The sequence below is a fragment of the Mustelus asterias genome, chromosome 7 (genome assembly GCF_964213995.1).
Source record: "Mustelus asterias chromosome 7, sMusAst1.hap1.1, whole genome shotgun sequence".
Lineage (NCBI taxonomy): Eukaryota > Metazoa > Chordata > Chondrichthyes > Carcharhiniformes > Triakidae > Mustelus > Mustelus asterias.
This window is the reverse complement of record NC_135807.1, coordinates 39,398,522-39,415,557: the sequence shown is the minus strand read 5'-3', so window position 1 is coordinate 39,415,557 and position 17,036 is coordinate 39,398,522. Positions and strand designations below refer to the sequence as shown.

At 42.8% G+C, this 17,036-nt stretch overlaps 1 protein-coding gene across 1 annotated transcript in view; it reads left to right on the top strand.

The window, feature by feature from the left end:
* The first annotated feature begins 11,479 nt into the window (after positions 1–11,479).
* dhx30 (DEAH (Asp-Glu-Ala-His) box helicase 30) overlaps positions 11,480–17,036 on the top strand; it is a 92,730-nt gene continuing 87,173 nt past the window's right edge. The window contains exon 1 of the mRNA XM_078215914.1: positions 11,480–11,749. Within this exon, the coding sequence (XP_078072040.1) occupies positions 11,503–11,749 (247 nt within the window). The 5' untranslated portion in view covers positions 11,480–11,502. The remainder of the gene's footprint in view (positions 11,750–17,036) is intronic.

Below are 17,036 nucleotides of genomic sequence, written 5' to 3'. Positions count from 1 at the left end.
TACTGAAGGTGGCAAGGGAACAGAACGTACTCAACTTGGAGTCATCAGTGTCCATCACCAAACGTAGCTCGGTAATACCACTTTCAACTGTGCTCGCCAAGTCCTGAAGGATAAATTTGCCAGGCTAGGCCTGGAGGAACCAATAAGTGGGACAATCCTCTTAGTCTTGGTCCTCGCCAATCTACCTTTCACAGATGCATCTGTCCATGACATTAATAGGTAAGAGTGACCACTGCACAGTCCTTGTGAAGACAAAGCTCCGTCTTCACACTAAGCATGCACCCACTCTGGTGTGTGGCCCTACCACTGTGCTAAATGGAATAGATTCAAAACAAATCTAGCAACTCAGAAAAATGCAAAAAACAGTGAACAAGTTTCTGAACAGGAGCTGCATTTGAGCCGCAGTGCTTTAGTTTGCTCTGTGATAGCTGAATTCATTCATCCTGTCGCCTGAGTCAGAGATTGCAGAGTCATCAGATCTGCTGAAGGCTACAAGAGAAGGGAAATGGTGTTCAGCTGCTTTGCAGACTTTATTATGCAAACAGAGAATTAAACAATGTAGGCAGGGACCCCTAGTGTTCCTTCATATGCATGTGCTTTGGTGGATTTAAGACAAAAATGAGCCATCGTACTTTCTTTGATCCCAAAGTGGATGTTTTCATGCATACCCAGCAGTCCTTTATACAATATTCAATGGCATTTTTAATATGCGGGCTTTGACATTTGTGTGCTGTATAAGGAGTTGCTGTATAAGGAGTTGCTATATCATATGGGCTGGAGGCAGAGGAAAGGATGGCAACACACCCAAGTCTTATGTCTTTAGCCATACAGGGTTCTCATGTAACAATTGCATTCAGGAGAGGATATGAGAAAGCTGAAGGGGAAGGTACAGTATGTTTCTCGTACACTAGAAATTGCTGTGTTCTACCAGGGCTGGTATGAGAATCTAAGCTAGTGTAGAAAGAGGGAAGTCTGTGCAATTGTAAATCCAGTTCCTTCCCAGTACGACCTACTTGGTGTCTTCACCATATCCTAATCACAAAAATTAATTGAACACAAAATATTTCATTTTTATGCTACCCATTATTTAACCCTGGCCTGCTACTGACCACAAGGAAATATCGTCATTCTCTATCCATCCCATGTCTTTTCATGTTACTCATCTAGCACCTTTCACAATTGTAGATCTTTACCTTTCAAAAGTACTTAATTGGCTAATTGGGCTCGAGTTACTGTTAAAATTTGAGGAATTAAAATGTTTCTTAAAAAGGGAGAAGAAAACTCAGGTTCCTAAATATTAAAACCTTTTATGTTCCTATTTAAACTCTATTTCTACTCAAAATTTGTTAGCTCACACATTTCCTGTAAAAATGCAAATGTTCTTTGAGACTCCTTTGAATCATAGAATCCCTCAAATGCAGGAGGAGGTCACTTGGCCCATCGAGCCTGCACCGACAACAATCCCACCCAGGCCCTATCCCCGTAACTCCATGTATTTACCCTGCTCGTTCCCCTTACACTGAGGGGCAATTTAGCATTGCCAACCTACCTAACCCGCACACCTTTGTTTAAAGTTTATTTATTAGTGTCACAAGTAGGCTTATATTAACACTGCAATGAAGTTAGTGAAAATCGCCCTAGTCGCCACACTCCGGCGTCTGTTCGGGTACACTGAGGGAGAATTTTGCATAGCCAATGCACCTAACCAGCATATCTTTCAGACTGTGGGAGGAAACCGGAGCACCTGGAGGAAACCCATACAGACATGGGGAAAACATGCAAACTCCACACAGACAGTGGCTGAAGCTGAGAATCGAACCTGGGTCCCTGGTGCTCTGAGGCAGCGGTGCTAACCACTGTGCCTTTGGAGTGTGGGAGGAAACCCACACAGACACAGGCACCTGTTCGGATACACTGAGGGAGAATTTAGCATAGCCAATTTACAGCACCGAAACAGGCCTTTTGGCTCGCCTCATCTATGTTGGTGTTGATGTTCCACACAAGCCTCCTCCCACCCTTCTCGATCTCCCTATAGAAACAAAGAGCAGGAGTAGGCCATTTGACTCTTTGCGCCTGCTCCACCAGTCAATATGATCATGGTTGATCCTCTATCTTGATGTCATATTCCTGCTTTCTACCATACCCCTTGATGCCATTAAAATCTAAAATATTATCTATCTCTTTCTTGAATACATTCAGTGACTTGGTCCCCACAACCTTCTGTGGTAGAGAATTCTACAGGTTCACTATCCTTTGAGTGAAGAAATTTTGCTTCATCTCAATCCTAAATGGTCTAACCAATATCCTGAGACACTGTTTCCTAATTCTAGATTTCCCAACCAGGGAGAGCATGCTCCTTGTATCTAGTCTGCCCACCTTGTTAGAATTTTATGTTTCAATTAGATTTCTTATCCTTCTAAACTCTAGTGAATACAGGCCCAGTCGCACCAATCTTTCCTCCTGGCACAGTCCCGTCAACTCAGCTATCAGACTAATGAACCTCCATTGCATTCCCTCTATGGCATGGATATCCTTTTAGGGTACAGAGACCAAAACTGCACACAATACTGCAGGTTTTGTCTCACCATGGCCCTGTATAACTGCAGTAAACACAGTAAGAGTTTTAACAACACCAGGTTAAAGTCCAACAGGTTTATTTGGTAGCAAATGCCATTAGCTTTTGGAGCGCTGCTCCTTCGTCAGATGGAGTGAGACATCCACTCCATCTGACGAAGGAGCAGTGCTCTGAAAGCTAATGGCATTTGATACCAAATAAACCTGTTGGACTTTAACCTGGTGTTGTTAAAACTCTTACTGTTTACCCCAGTCCAACGGCGGCATCTCCACATCATAACTGCAGTAAGACATTTCTGCTTCTAAACTCCAATCCTCTTGCAATGAAGGCGAACATACCATTTGCCTTCCTAAGTGCTTGCTACACCTGCCTCTCCACCTTCATTGACTGGTGTACAAGGACATCTGGATCCCTTTGTACATCCACACCTCCCAATATATCACCATTCAAATAATACTCTTTCTGTTTTTCACACCGAAATGTATAATTTCATATTTAGCCATGTTGTACTGCATCTGCCATGTGTTAGCCCACTCAAGCAACTTGAAACCTCCTTGCATCCTCACAACTCGCACTTCTGCCTAGTTTTGTCGACTTCAAACTGGAAAACGTTACATTTGGTTCCCTCATCCAGGTCACTTATATGCATGATGAATAGCTGGGGCCCAAGCATTGATCCCTGCGGTACCCCACTAGTCACTGCCTGCCACTCGGCAAAAGACCCATTTATTCCCACTCTTGTTTCTGTCCGTCAACCAATTCTTGATCCATGCTAATTAATACATTACGCACATTCCATCTGCTTTAAATTTGCCCACTAACCTCTTGTGAAGGACCTTATCAAAAGCCTGAGAGTCCAAATACACCACATCCACAGACTCTCCCTTACCTATACTACTAGTTACATACACTACAAATCTACTGGAGTTTTTTTTAAGCATGACTTGCTTTTCATAAACCCATGCTGGCTTTGTCCAATTCTGTTAATGTTTTCCAAATGTTCTGTTATCATGTCCTTTATAATAGACCCTAGCATCTTCCCCACTACTGATTGCCAGAGTCTATAGAATTTTGGAAGTTGACCACCAGTGCATTGAATATTTCCATGGCCACTTTGTTTAATACTCTGGGGTGTAGATTATCGGGCCATGTAATTTGTCAACCTTTAACCCCATTAATTTCCCCAGCACCATTTCCTTAAAAATACTGATTTCCTTCAATTCTGCCCTCTCACTAGGCCCTTGGTTCCTTAACATTTCTGGGAGGAGGTTACTTGTGTCCTCTTTGTGAAGATAGAACCAAAGTATGTGTTGAATTCTTCTTCCATTTCTTTGTTCCCCATTACAACTTCCCCAGCTTCTAACTAAGGGACCTATGTTTGTCTTTACAAATCTTTTTGTTTTCACATTTATAGCTTTTACAGTCAGTTTCTATGTTCCCTGCAATTTTACACCTGTACTCTAATTTCCCCCTCTTGATTAATTTGTTTGTCGTCTTTTGCTGAATTCCAAGATCTCAAACTGGTTGCTGGCTGGTTGCTTTTTCTGGCAATTTTATATGTCTCCTCTTTGATTTTAATATTGTCCCTAATTTATTTTGTAAGCCATGGTTGAGCCTCCTTTCCTCTTTTATTTGAGCCAGACAGGAATGAATGATTCAAAAACAGAAAAATGCTGGAAAATCTCATCTGGTCTGACAGCATCTGTGGAGAGAGTGTAGAGCCAACGTTTCGAGTCCAGATGACCCTTCGTCAGAGCTGTTTAGAAGGGTCATCGAGACTCGAAACATTGGCTCTACTCTCCACAGATGCTGTCAGACCTGCCGAGATTTTCCAGCATTTTTCTGTTTTTGTTTGATTCCAGGATCCGCAGTATTTTGCGTTTACCTATAGGAATGAATGACTTGTAATTCATGCACACGTTCTTTAAATATGAACCATTGCCTATCCATCATCAACCTCTTTAGTAAGGTTCTTAAATTTACTCTTGCCATTGTGTCTCAGATCAGGGGAACTTGTAGCTCCATTCTTCCTGATGTGTTTAGAAAGTTCCTTCAATGCATTGTTAGGGCCCTAGACCAGAATCCCAAGTTACATTAGGAAACCAGACTAGACCCCAACAATTTTTCTATTTTGGCATAAATGTGAGGAGAGGATGCTTCACTCCAGGAGTAATCCCGCTGACAAATTAGGAATCTTTTATAGTAAAAACTACATTTTAATAGTTTAACTATAATTCTAACAAATGAAGCAGCTTGGCAATTACCCATTGAACATTTTAATATGAAAAAACTGTAATTTCAAACTTATCACTGTTAAAGTTAAGTTTATTTATTAGTCATAAGTAAGGCTTACATTAACACTGCAGTGAAGTTACTGTAAAATTCTTCTTACAGACTTAAACTACTTCATATACAGTTAGCAACCACAAATATACTTGCTGTAATGTGTAAATAACCATGAAGCTTTCAAAGAGATTTTGTGGTGAGAGCAGCTTGCAGATTTCTGTCTTTAAACGAGCCCCAGCCAGAACAGAAATCTGTTTCTCTGCTACAAACTTAGCTCCTCCCATTAATCACATTATTACATGACCTTGTCCATCAATCTAATCAAAAGCCCATGGGAAATCTTCATCTATAAACAAAAAATCCTTACCCCCCTCACTTAAGTAAACACTACTAAGCTAAAATGAGTAATTATCCTGCTCTTCCAGCTTCTGAGCTGCATTCCCTCCAGACATACCAATAGCTGTAGAAAAAGAGTCTTAAGACATTCCCCTTAAACATAAAATATATCAATAGCACACTATCATCATAGCATTGTTACAGCACAGAAGGAGGCCATTTAGCACTTTGTCTTTGTGTCAGTTCTCTGCAACAGCAACTCCTGTAATCCCACTCCTCAAACTTTTCCCTGTAAAATCTTTTCAGATAATTATCAAGTTCCCTTTTCAAAACTACAATTGAAACCATCTCTCTCACACTCAGCCAGTGCATTTCGGATCCAAACCACTTGTTGCATAAAGAAGTTTTTTCTCATGTCGCTTCTGGTTATTCTGTTTAGGATTTTCAACCTTCTGCTGATGAGAATAGTTTTTCCCCATTTATGCTGTCTAGACCCCTCATGATTTTGAACATGTCTAACAAATCTCTCGACTGTCCCCCAGGAGAACAGCCACAGCTTTTGCTGTCAGTGCACATAACTGAAGCCTGGATTCCTCAAAACCAATCTCGAATCTTTTCTGTACCTTTTCTAAAATCTTCCATTGAAGCTGAGCCAGTTTTTTGTGATTTTATATTCTGTGTCCCGGTTCAGTCTAATTTATTTACTGCTTTCTCAATTTACCCTGCCATTTTCTATAATTGATGCTCATATACACACAGGTCTCTCTGCTCCTGCATTTCCTTTAGAATTGTACCCTTCATTTCATGTCACCTCTCCTCCTGACCAAAATAATAAAATAAGGGCAGCACACTGTTGCCTCTCAGTGCTAGGGACCTGGGTTCAACTCCGGCCTCGGGTGACTGGAGTTTGCATGTTCTTCCTATGTCTTCATGGAATTCTTCTGGATGCTCCAGTTTCCCCCCCCCCCTCACTCCAAAGATGTGCGGGTTAGGTTGATCAGCCATGCTAAATTGCACCTTAGTGTCAGGGGGACTAACAGGGTAAATACATGGCTTTACGGGGATAGGGTCTGGGTGGGATTGTTGATGGTGCAAGCTTGATGGATCAAAAGGCCTTGTTCTGTACTGTCGGGATTCTATTCTATGATTCTATGAAAATATATCACTTCACATTAAATTTCAGCTGCCACATGTCTGTCCATTCCACCAGCCTGTCTACATGCTCTTGATGTCTATCACTACGCTCCTCACAGTTCACAATATGTCCAAGTCTTGCATCATCTTCAAATTTTGAAATTGTGTCTTGTACACCCAGTTCTGAGTCACAAATATAAATCAAAAACAGCTGTGAATCCTCCATATATCATCCCCCAGTCAGAGGTGACTAAACTTTCTGTAATCCATGTTTTTAATAGGTTTTAGTTAAATAATTAAACTTGCTTAATGAAATTCTAGCTGTGCTAAATGCCAATCCTTCAAAATGCCTTTAAATAAAATGCCTACCAGCGCTAGTATATTTCACTTAAAAGGCATGGTTTAGTAACATTTGGGGATACATGATTTTTCTACGTATTAATCATTTGTAATAGATTTAGAAATGATGTTGCATTACATTTTCTTCGAGCCCTTGCACCTCAAAATGTGGCACTACACTCCTGGCTATTCCTTTTACACCTTCCATAGCCCCATCTTTTTGTTTCCTTAAACAAAACCAAAAGAATAGAGTATTTAAATGGAATAAAGCTGCAACACTAAAGAAACTTGGAGGGTACTTGTGCACAAAACATAACTAGGAGCAGGCGTAGGCCATCTGGCCCCTCGAGCCTGCTCCGCCATTCAATAAGATCATAGCTGATTTTTTTTGTGGATTCAGCTCCACTTACCCGCCCACTCACCATAACCCTTAATTCCTTTACTGTTCAAAAATTTATCCTTGCCTTAAAAACATTCAATGAGGTAGCCTCAACTGCTTCACTAGACAGGGAATTCCACAGATTCACAACCCTTTTGTGTGAAGAAGTTCCTCCTCAACTCAGTCCTAAATCTGCTTCCCCTTATTTTGAGGCTATGCCCCCTAGTTCTAGTTTCACCCGCCAGTGGAAACAACTTCCCTGTTTCTATCTTATCTATTCCCTTCATAATATGTTTCTATAAGATCTCCCCTCATTCTTCTGAATTCCAATGAGTATAGCCCCAGTCTACTCAGTCTCTCCTCAGAAGCCAACCCTCTCAACTCCAGAATCAACCTAGTGAATCTCCTCTGCCCCCCCCCCCCCCCCCCCCTCCAGTGCCAGTATTCTTAGAAACCCTACAGCACAGAAAGAGGCCATTTGGCCCATCGAGTCTGCACTGACCACAATCCCACCCAGGCCCTATCCCCATATCCTTACATATTTACCCACTAATCCCTCTAACCTACACATCCCAGGACACTAAGGGCAATTTTAGCATAGCCAATCAACCTAACCCGCACATCTTTGGACTGTGGGAGGAAACCCACGCAGACACGAGTATATCCTTTCTCAAGTAAGGAGACCAAAACTACACAGTAGTCCAGGTATGGCCCCACCAGCACCTTATACAGCTGCAACATAACCTCACTGTAAACTCCATCCCTCTAGCAATGAAAGACAAAATTCCATTTGCCGCTTTAATTACCTGCTGCACCTGCAAACCAACTCCTTGTGATTCTTGCACAAGGGCCCTCATGAGGGAAGTCTAGGGCCAGAGGGCATAATCTCAATAAAAGTGTGCCAATTTAAGACTGAGATGAGGAATTTCTTCTCTCGGTTGTATGTCTTTGAAACTCCTTGACACAGAGAGCTGTGGGGGCAGAGCCATTATGTATGTTTAAGGCTGAAATAGATTTTTGATCAGTAAGGGAATCAAGAGTTCTGGGGAAAGGGCAGGAAAGTAGATGTGAGGAATGTTGGATCAGCCATGATCTTATTGAATGGCAAAGCAGGCTTAAAGGTCAAACAGGCTACACCTATTTCTTACAGTCTTATATCCTGAAGTATTTACTTTTTCTATTCCTTCAAAGGTCTTCCCACATCTGCTGAACAGTTCCAGTATTCTCTGGAAATCTGGGGAAATTTCTGTGACTGGATCATTGGGAAAGGGGAGTATTGTGGAGGAATCTTAGTATTAGGGTGGCTCTGGGTTCAGGGAATCTGTCCAAGTGATTCTGAGCAGCAAGTGTGGGGACTCAGATGTGCGAGTGTGGGGAAATCTGGGAAACAGAATCCAACAAGACTACACAGGTGATTTTGAATGATTTGGTGTCCTGAGATTGACATTACTAAAGAGCTCCTGGGATATGACAGCATCAGACCACGTCTACTTGACTTATGGAGACTTTAAAGGAGAATAAGAACAATAAACCTCAATTCTAAAGGATTGTGTACAATATAATGAAACAATAACAATACAGAAGTCAGTACTTGTAGTCTGTGCAGTAGAGGCATCGCATCGGTTTGGTTATTGAATTTTTACTTGGTAGACAGCAAGTATCAGGTTGATGTACTTCAAGAAACATCAAAAGCATTTACGTAAGAATTATAACTACCTTGAACACAACACATCTACCTCTCAACTGTTATTCTTGTATGGGGTGAAGCTAAAGAGCATTTAAAGTTGTATTATCTTCTACATAAAGGGATCTAGATATAATCGGTAAAGAGAAACTGTGCAGAAGGATTGAGAACCCAGAAGACACCAATTTAAGATGAAGCAAAAGAACCAAAGGTGACAAAGAAAAACAACAAAAACCTTTTAAAGTTATGATTGAATCTGCCTCCATCAATCTAGAAAGAGAACCTGAGATTGATGGGGGCTGATTCAATCATGGTTTTAAAAGGTTTTGTAACTATGGATGGAGAAAAGGCATAGGATTAGCTGTTACAGAGAGAGAATCAGCCCAGACACAATAGGTTAAATGGCTTTTGTGGTGCGACATTGCCATCTACTGCTCTAATTGTATTTGACACACACTACAACATTCAGAATTGATGGCATATAACTAGATGTGATTATTGGAGGCCATTCATAGCCTCAGGACATCACTGCAGGAGTTTGTCGGTCATGTCCTAGGCCCAACCAACTTCGAGCAGCTTCATCAATGATCTTCTATCCATCTTAAGGTCAGAAGTTGGGATGTTTACGAATGATTGCAAAGTGTTCATATCCATTTGCAACTTCTCGTTAATGAAGTAAACTTGCTCCACATGGAGCAAGACCTGGACAACATGCAGACTTGGGCTGAAGAGTGGTAAGTCATATTCGTGTCACATAAATACCAAATAATCAGCATGTTTAACCATCTCACCTTGATTGCCATCACTGAATATCGCACCAACAATATCTTTGGGTTCACTATTGTCCAGAACTTAACTGGCTGAGCAAATTCGATTATGGCTTTCAAAAGGAAATTTTTGATGGGGAAAGGCCACTGTGTAAAGGTCTTTCTGGATGAATTGATCAAGATGGACTAAATTGTTTTCCTTGCTCTAAATTATTGAGTCACCTTTGTAGTGATGGAATGGTTCAGAGACTCTTAACACTCTTTACATTGTAGTAACAATTTTTATTGCTAGCAAACAGGTTATGTGGCACTATGCAACAGGGGAGTGCATAGGGAGTTTTTAGGAGAGGCATTGTCGTAGTGGTATTGTCACTGGACTAGTAATCAGAGACCCAGGGTAATGTTCTGGGGACCCAGATTCAAATCCCAATAGCAGATGATGAAATTTGAATTCAGTAGAAAATATGGAATTCAAAGTCTAATGATGACCATAAAACCATAGTCAATTGTAGATTACCATTTGGTTCCCTCACTAATGTCCTTTAGGGAAGGAAATCTGCTGTCCTTACATGGTCTGGCCCACATGTGACTCCAGATCTACAGTAATGTGGTTGACTCTTAAATGCACTCGGGGTGGGCAATACAGTGGCACAGTGGTTAGCACTGCTGCCTCACAGCGTCAGGGACCTGGGTTCGATTCCCAGCTTGGGTCACTGTCCATGCGGAGTCTGCACGTTCTCACTATATCTGTATGGGTTTCCTCCGGGTGCTCCGATTTTCTCCCACAGTCCGAAAGACATGCTGGTTAGGTGCATTGGCCATGCTAAATTCTCTCTCAGTGTACCCAGACAGGTGCCGTAGTGTGATGACTTGGGGATTTTCACAGTAATTTCATTGCAGTGTTAATGTAAAGAAACCTACTTGTGATGCTCATAAATAAACTTTACTTAAACTTAAACCCAGCCAACAATGCCTACATTCCATGAGCGAATAACAAAAAATAAAATCCACCGCCTATCCCTCTGGAAAGCAATCCAGAAGGGAGAGACAAGGCAAATGGAGACTGGTTTATAGAATCCTACAGGTAATATGGTGGCACAGTCATTAGTACTGCTGCCTCACAGTGCCAGACTTTATCTCTGACCTGTTAAGATTGTTAAGAGTCTCTCTTAAGTTGGGTGAATTAGCTCAAATGGTGGAGCATCACTTCGCATGTGAGAGGCAGTGGGATCAATGCCCACATTCTCCACTTTGAATTTGGGGCAACATGGTGGCACAGTGGTTAGCATTGCTGCCTCACAGCGCCAGGGACCAGGGTTGGATTCCCGGCTCAGGTCACTGTCTGTGTGGAGTTTGCACATTCTCCCCATGTCTGCATGCGTTTCCCCCGGGTGCTCTGGCTTCCTCCCACAGTCCAAAGATGTGCGGGTTAGGTGGATTGGCCTTGCTAAATTGCCCCTTAGCGTCAGGGGGATTAGCTAGGGTAAATGCATGGCGTTATGGGGATAAAGCCTGGGTGGGATTTTGTTTGGTGCAGACTCAGTGGGCCGAATGGTCTTCTTCTGCACTGTAGGACTCTATGAACCGGTCTCCACTTGCCCAGAGGGATGTTCCAACTCTGTGCCTGCAAGTGATCCTCATTGTCTCAACTGACTCAAGAACAGCTTCTACCCTGCTGCGATCAGACTTTTGAATGGACCTACCTGATCTTGTTCTACACCCTAGCTATGACTGTAACACTACATTCCGCACCCTCTCCTTTTCCTTCTCACTATACGGTATGCTTTGTCTGTATAGCACACAAGAAACAATACTTTTCACTGTATGCTAATGCATGTGACAATAATAAAGCAAATCAAAAAAGGTTAGTACCTCATTCTGCCGCTGGGGTCTGCGCTGGGCTCATTGTCGGACTTGGTAGTTTTTGGGCCATCTTGTCGGCTGCTGGTTATCTCTCCGCGAAGCCCTGGAGCGGAGTGCCGGTCTGCGTCTTCTCGCCAAGATGGCGGCGGTGGTGTCTGCGGGACCGGTGCGGTTCTTAGTGAGGAGGCTTTGCCCGCTCAGACACCCCAGCATCGGGCCATGGCCTCCGGCCACACTCTTTGTCTGGCACTCGGAGTGGGACTGCGGTCAGACTGCAGCAATGAGCCGGTTTAGACACACAGCGAGCCGGCAGCAGCAGCCTGAGCCCGGGGGAGAGCAGCAAGAGCCGGAGCTGCCGCTGGCAGCAGAGACAGGCAGACAGCAAGGTGGGAGCTAACTGGGGCCAAACCTCAACCTGCAGCATCCGCTGTGTATACAAGCGGCCAAAAAAAATCATTTGTAATATTACAATATTAAATCATGAATTATCAAACATGAGGGCATGATACCCACTAAATTATTTAACTAAATATACTTTTTCACAATGAGTGCCTGAGGTCTGGAATGCACTGCCTGGCAATAATGTGATGGAGGAAGGTTCAATCAAGCCATTCATAGAATCCCTGCAGTGTCGAAGGAGGCCATTTGGCCTACCCAGTCTGTACTGACTCTTCAGAGTATCTTGCCCAAGTCCACTCACACCTCCCCCTGTCCCTGTAACTCCATGCATTTACCCTGCTAATCCACTTAATTTACAAATCATAGAATCCCTACAATGCAGAAAGAGGCCATTCAGCGCATCGAGTCTACACTAACCACAATCCCACCCAGACCCTATTCCCGTCACCCCTCATATTTACTCTGCTAATCCTCTGCCACTTGCGTCAATTTAGCATAGCCAATCAACCTAACCCGCACATCTTTGGAGTGTGGGAGGAAACCGAAGCACCCGTAGGAAACAATTCTGTGATATTGGATTAGAAGCACTCCAGAGAAGGCTCATTTGACTCATTTCTGGAACGAAGGCTTATCTGATGAAGCAGGTGGGGCTGATACCCATTGGAATTTAGAAGAATGAGATCTTATTGAAACATTTCAGATCTTGAGGGATCTCGATTGGGTGGATACTGGCTCGATGTTTCATCTTGTGGGGAAAGCTCGGACACAGTTTAAGAATAAGAGGTCTCTCCCTTTAAAGCAAGTGAGAATTTGACTCTGAGGGTCATTAGAATGTGAAATTCACTTCCCCAGAAGGTAGTGGAGGCTGGGTGTTTAAATTTATTTAAGGTTCAATTCAGTAGATTTTTTTGTTAGACAAAGGAGTTGAGGGTTGTGGGGGGAGGGCAGACAGGAAAGTGGAATTGAGACCAAATTCCGAGGGGCGGCACAGTGGTTAGCACTGCTGCCTCACGGCGCCAGGGATCCGGGTTCGATTCCCGGCTTGGGTCACTGTGTGCAGTTTGCATGTTTTCCTCGTGTCTGCGTGGGTTTCCTCCGGGCGCACCGGTCTCCTCCCACAGTCCAAAGATCTGTGGCTTAGGTGGATTGGCCATGCTAAATTGCCCCTTAGTGTCAGGTGGACTAGCTAGGGTAAATGCAGGGGGTCATGGGGATAGGGGCTAGTGGGATCGTGGTCGGTGCAGACACGATGGGCCGAACAGCCTCCTTCTGCTCAGTAGGATTTTATGATTCTAACCAGACCAGCCATGATCTTATTGAATGGAGCAGGCTCGAAAGGCCCAAATGGTCTACTTCTAAGTTCTATGTTCCTAAATATCAAACTGAACTTAAGTAAATATTTAATGGTGTACTGAATAAGAGGTTGCATTTTGCTAGGAAGAATGAGGAGAGACAATATAAACTGACAGTTTCAATCAGCATGTAAGACAAGCTGAGTTTATAAAATACAGGACACTTGGTTTTATAATTTGAGGCATGGAAAACAAAAGCAAGGAAGTTATGCAAAACCTTTAGAAAACACCAGTTAGGCTCCATTTGGAGCTTAACTAGTGAGTTTTGAGCCGAATACTGCACAAAAGCAATCTCCTTCTGCATCTGCTCCTGGATTAAACTATTCCCCCAATTTGCTTGCAACTGCACTTTTAACATCCCAACCATCTAGCCTTTTGCTCTTCATTTACCACAATATTGCTGCAGCTACTGATTTACACATTCATACCCTCACTGTTCCCAATAAAACCACTACTTTCTCTTATCCTAGCTGTTTCCATGTTATAGCCATCATCTCCACTCCTTTAAGTCCAGAAAACACTGACTTAATGTGTTAAGCCATTCATTGTTGGATCTTTGCTGGTCTACATAAAGCACTATTGGGTCCTGTTCTCACCTGCCAAATCTGCTCACTTTCCTCGATCATCTCAAAATGGAAAGATAGTGCTGGCTTTTCTCAACCACAGGTTGTCTTAAATTCCTCTGTCACCTCCATCCTCATGGCCAACAATAAGAGGAGGTCATGTACTACTCTGTTATTAAGCACAAGACCATCCAATGTGCTACCTCTGCTGCTTCCATCCCTTTCACTATCGTACGGAACCAAATTTCCTGCAGTATGCCCTAGCCCTGAACTTGTATCTTCTGTCCTTCCTCTCCTGTCTCCTCTCTTTGAACTCATCTTGTCCATGAGACTCTCCTCCTGCTCTCTCCACCCTATTCGCATTAGATTGTGGACCACCCAACTTCCCTTCTTGGTCTGATGTTAACCAATGTCAATGTTTCTCTCTCATCCGGTGTTGTCCTTCTCTCCTTTAAATCTGCTGTAATTTCCTCAAAAAACCAACCTTGATCCCACTGTCCATGTAAACCACTGCCACATCTCTAACCTCCCATTCCTCTCAAGGCCTCAAACGTGATGTCACCTTCCAAATATCCACCTTTCCTGCAGCTCCAAGATTAAAGCCCTCCAAACAGGTTTCTGCCTCGGCAAGGTACCCTAAACAAATGACATTCTGTGTGTCTATGATAAAGGTAAACTATTCCTTCTCATCCTTCTCGACTTATCTGCAGCCTTTAACACAGTTGATTGCACCAAACTCCTCCAACACCTCACAACTGTCATCCAGCAGGGTGGGATTGCACTCACCTAGTTTCATTCTTAACTAATCTTAGCAAGAGAATCATTCTCTATCACTCTGTTCCCTCTCCTGCACAGTTACCTCTGGTGTTTCCCAAGGATCTACCCTTGGCTTTCCTGCTATTTCTTAAGAACATAACATAAGAACTAGGAACAAGTGTAAGCCGTCTGATCCCTCGAGCCTGCTCCGCTATTCTGTAAGATCATGGCTGATCTTTTCGTGGACTCAGATCCACTTACCCGCCCGCTCACCAGAACACTTCATTCCTTTGCTGTTCAAAAATTTATCTATCCTTCCTTAAAAAAATTCAACAAGGCAGCCTCAATTGCTTCACTGGGCAGGGAATTCCATAGATTCACAATCGTTTGGTGAAGAAGTTTCTCCTCAACTCAGTCTTAAATCTGCTCTCTCGTATTTTGAGGCTATGCCCCCTAGTTCTAGTTTAATCTGCCAGTGGAAACAACTTACCTGCTTCTAATCTATTCCCCTCAGAATTTTATATGTTTCTATAAGATCCTCCCTCATTCTTCTAAACTCCAATGAGTATAGTCCCAGTTTACTCAGTCTGTTCTCATATTCCAACCCTTTCAACTCCGGAATCAACGTAGTGAATCTCCTCTGCAGCCCCTCCAGTGCTAGTACATCTTTTCTCAAGTAAGGAGACCAAAATTGTACACAGTATTCCAGGTGTGGCCTCTTATACAGCTGCATCATAACCTCCCTGTTTTTAAACTCCATCCCTCTATCAATGAAGGACAAAATTCCATTTGCCTTCTTGATTACCTGCTGCACCTGCAAACCAACTCCTTGAGATTCCTGCACAAGGATACCCAGCTCCCTCTGCACAGCAGCATGCTGCAATTTTTTACTATTTAAATAATAGTCCAGTTTGTTGTTATTCTTACCAAAATGGATGACCTCACATTTACTAACATTGTACTCCATCTGCCAGACCATCGCCCACGCACTTAAACTATCCATATCCCGCTGCAGACTTTGTGTCCTCTGCACACTTTGCTCTACCACTCATCTTAATGTCATCTGCGAACTTTGACACACTACACTTGGTCCCCAACTCCAAATCACCTATGTAAATTGTAAACAATTGCGGCCCCAACACTGATCCCTGAGGCACACCACTAATCACTGATCGCCAACCAGAAAAATACCCATTTATCCCCACGCTTTGCTTTCTGTTAGTTAACCAATCCTCTATCCGTGTTAATACATTACCCCTAACGCCGTGCACCGTTATCTTATGCAACAGCCTTTTGTGTGGCACCTTGTCGAATGCCTTCTGGAAATCCAGATACACCATATCCATCGGTTCCCTGTTGTCCTCTGCGCTCGTAATGTCATTAAAGAATTCCAGTAAATTTGTTAAATATGACCTGCCTTTCATGTACCCATGCTGCGTATACCTAATGGGATAATTTCTATCCGGATGTCTCGCTATTTCTTCCTTGATTATAGATTCAAGCATTTTCCCCACTACAGAAGTTAAGCTAACCGGCCTATAGTTACCCACCTTTTGCCTACCTCCTTTTTTAAACAATGGCATCACATTTGCTGTTTTCCAATCTGCTGGAACTGCCCCAGAATCCAGCAAATTTTGGTAAATTATCACGAGAGCATTTGCTATTTCTCCTGCCATCTCTTTTATTACCCTGGGATGCATTCCATCAGGGTCAGGAGACTTGTCTGCCTTTAGCCCCATTAGCTTGCCCAACACTACCTCTTTAGTGATAATGATCGTTTCTAGGTCCTCACCTGCCATCGTCTTGTCAATAATTTTTGGCATGTTATTTGTGTCTTCCACTGTGAAGACCGCACAAAATACCTGTTCAATGCCTCGGCATTTTCTCATTTCATATTATTAAATCCCCCTTCTCATCCTCTAAAGGACCAATGTTTACCTTAGCCATTCTTTTTCATTTTATATATTTATAGAAACTTTTGCTATCTTTTTAAATTCTGAGCTAGTTTACTCTCATAATCTATCTTTTCTTTATAGCTTTTGTCGGAGCTTTTTTGACTGTTAGAGATCTCTCAATCCACTAGTTTCCCACTAATCTTTGCCATTTTGTATGCATTTTCTTTCATTTTGATACCCTCCTTTATTTCCTTAGATATCTATGGCTGATTATCCCTTTTACAGTCCTTCAATTTCACTGGCATGTACTTTTGCTGAGCACTGTGAAAGATCGCTTTAAAAGTCCTCCACTGTTCCTCAATTGTCCCACCGTAAAGTTTTTGCCCCCAGTCTACCTTAGCCAACTCCTCCCTCATCCAATTATAGTCTCCTTTGTTTAAGCAAAAGACACTGGTATTGGATTTTACCTTCTCACCCTCCATCTGTATTTTATATTCAACCATACTGTGATCGCTCCTTCCGAGAGGATCCCTATCTGTGAGATCACTAGTTATTCCTGTCTCATTATACAAGACCAGATCTAGGATAGCTTGCTCCCTCGTAGGTTCCATTACATACTGTTCGAGGAAACTATCCCGGATACATTCTTATCTACATGCTGCCCGTCGGTGACATCATGCAAAAACAATGTTTCTTTTCAGGTGTATG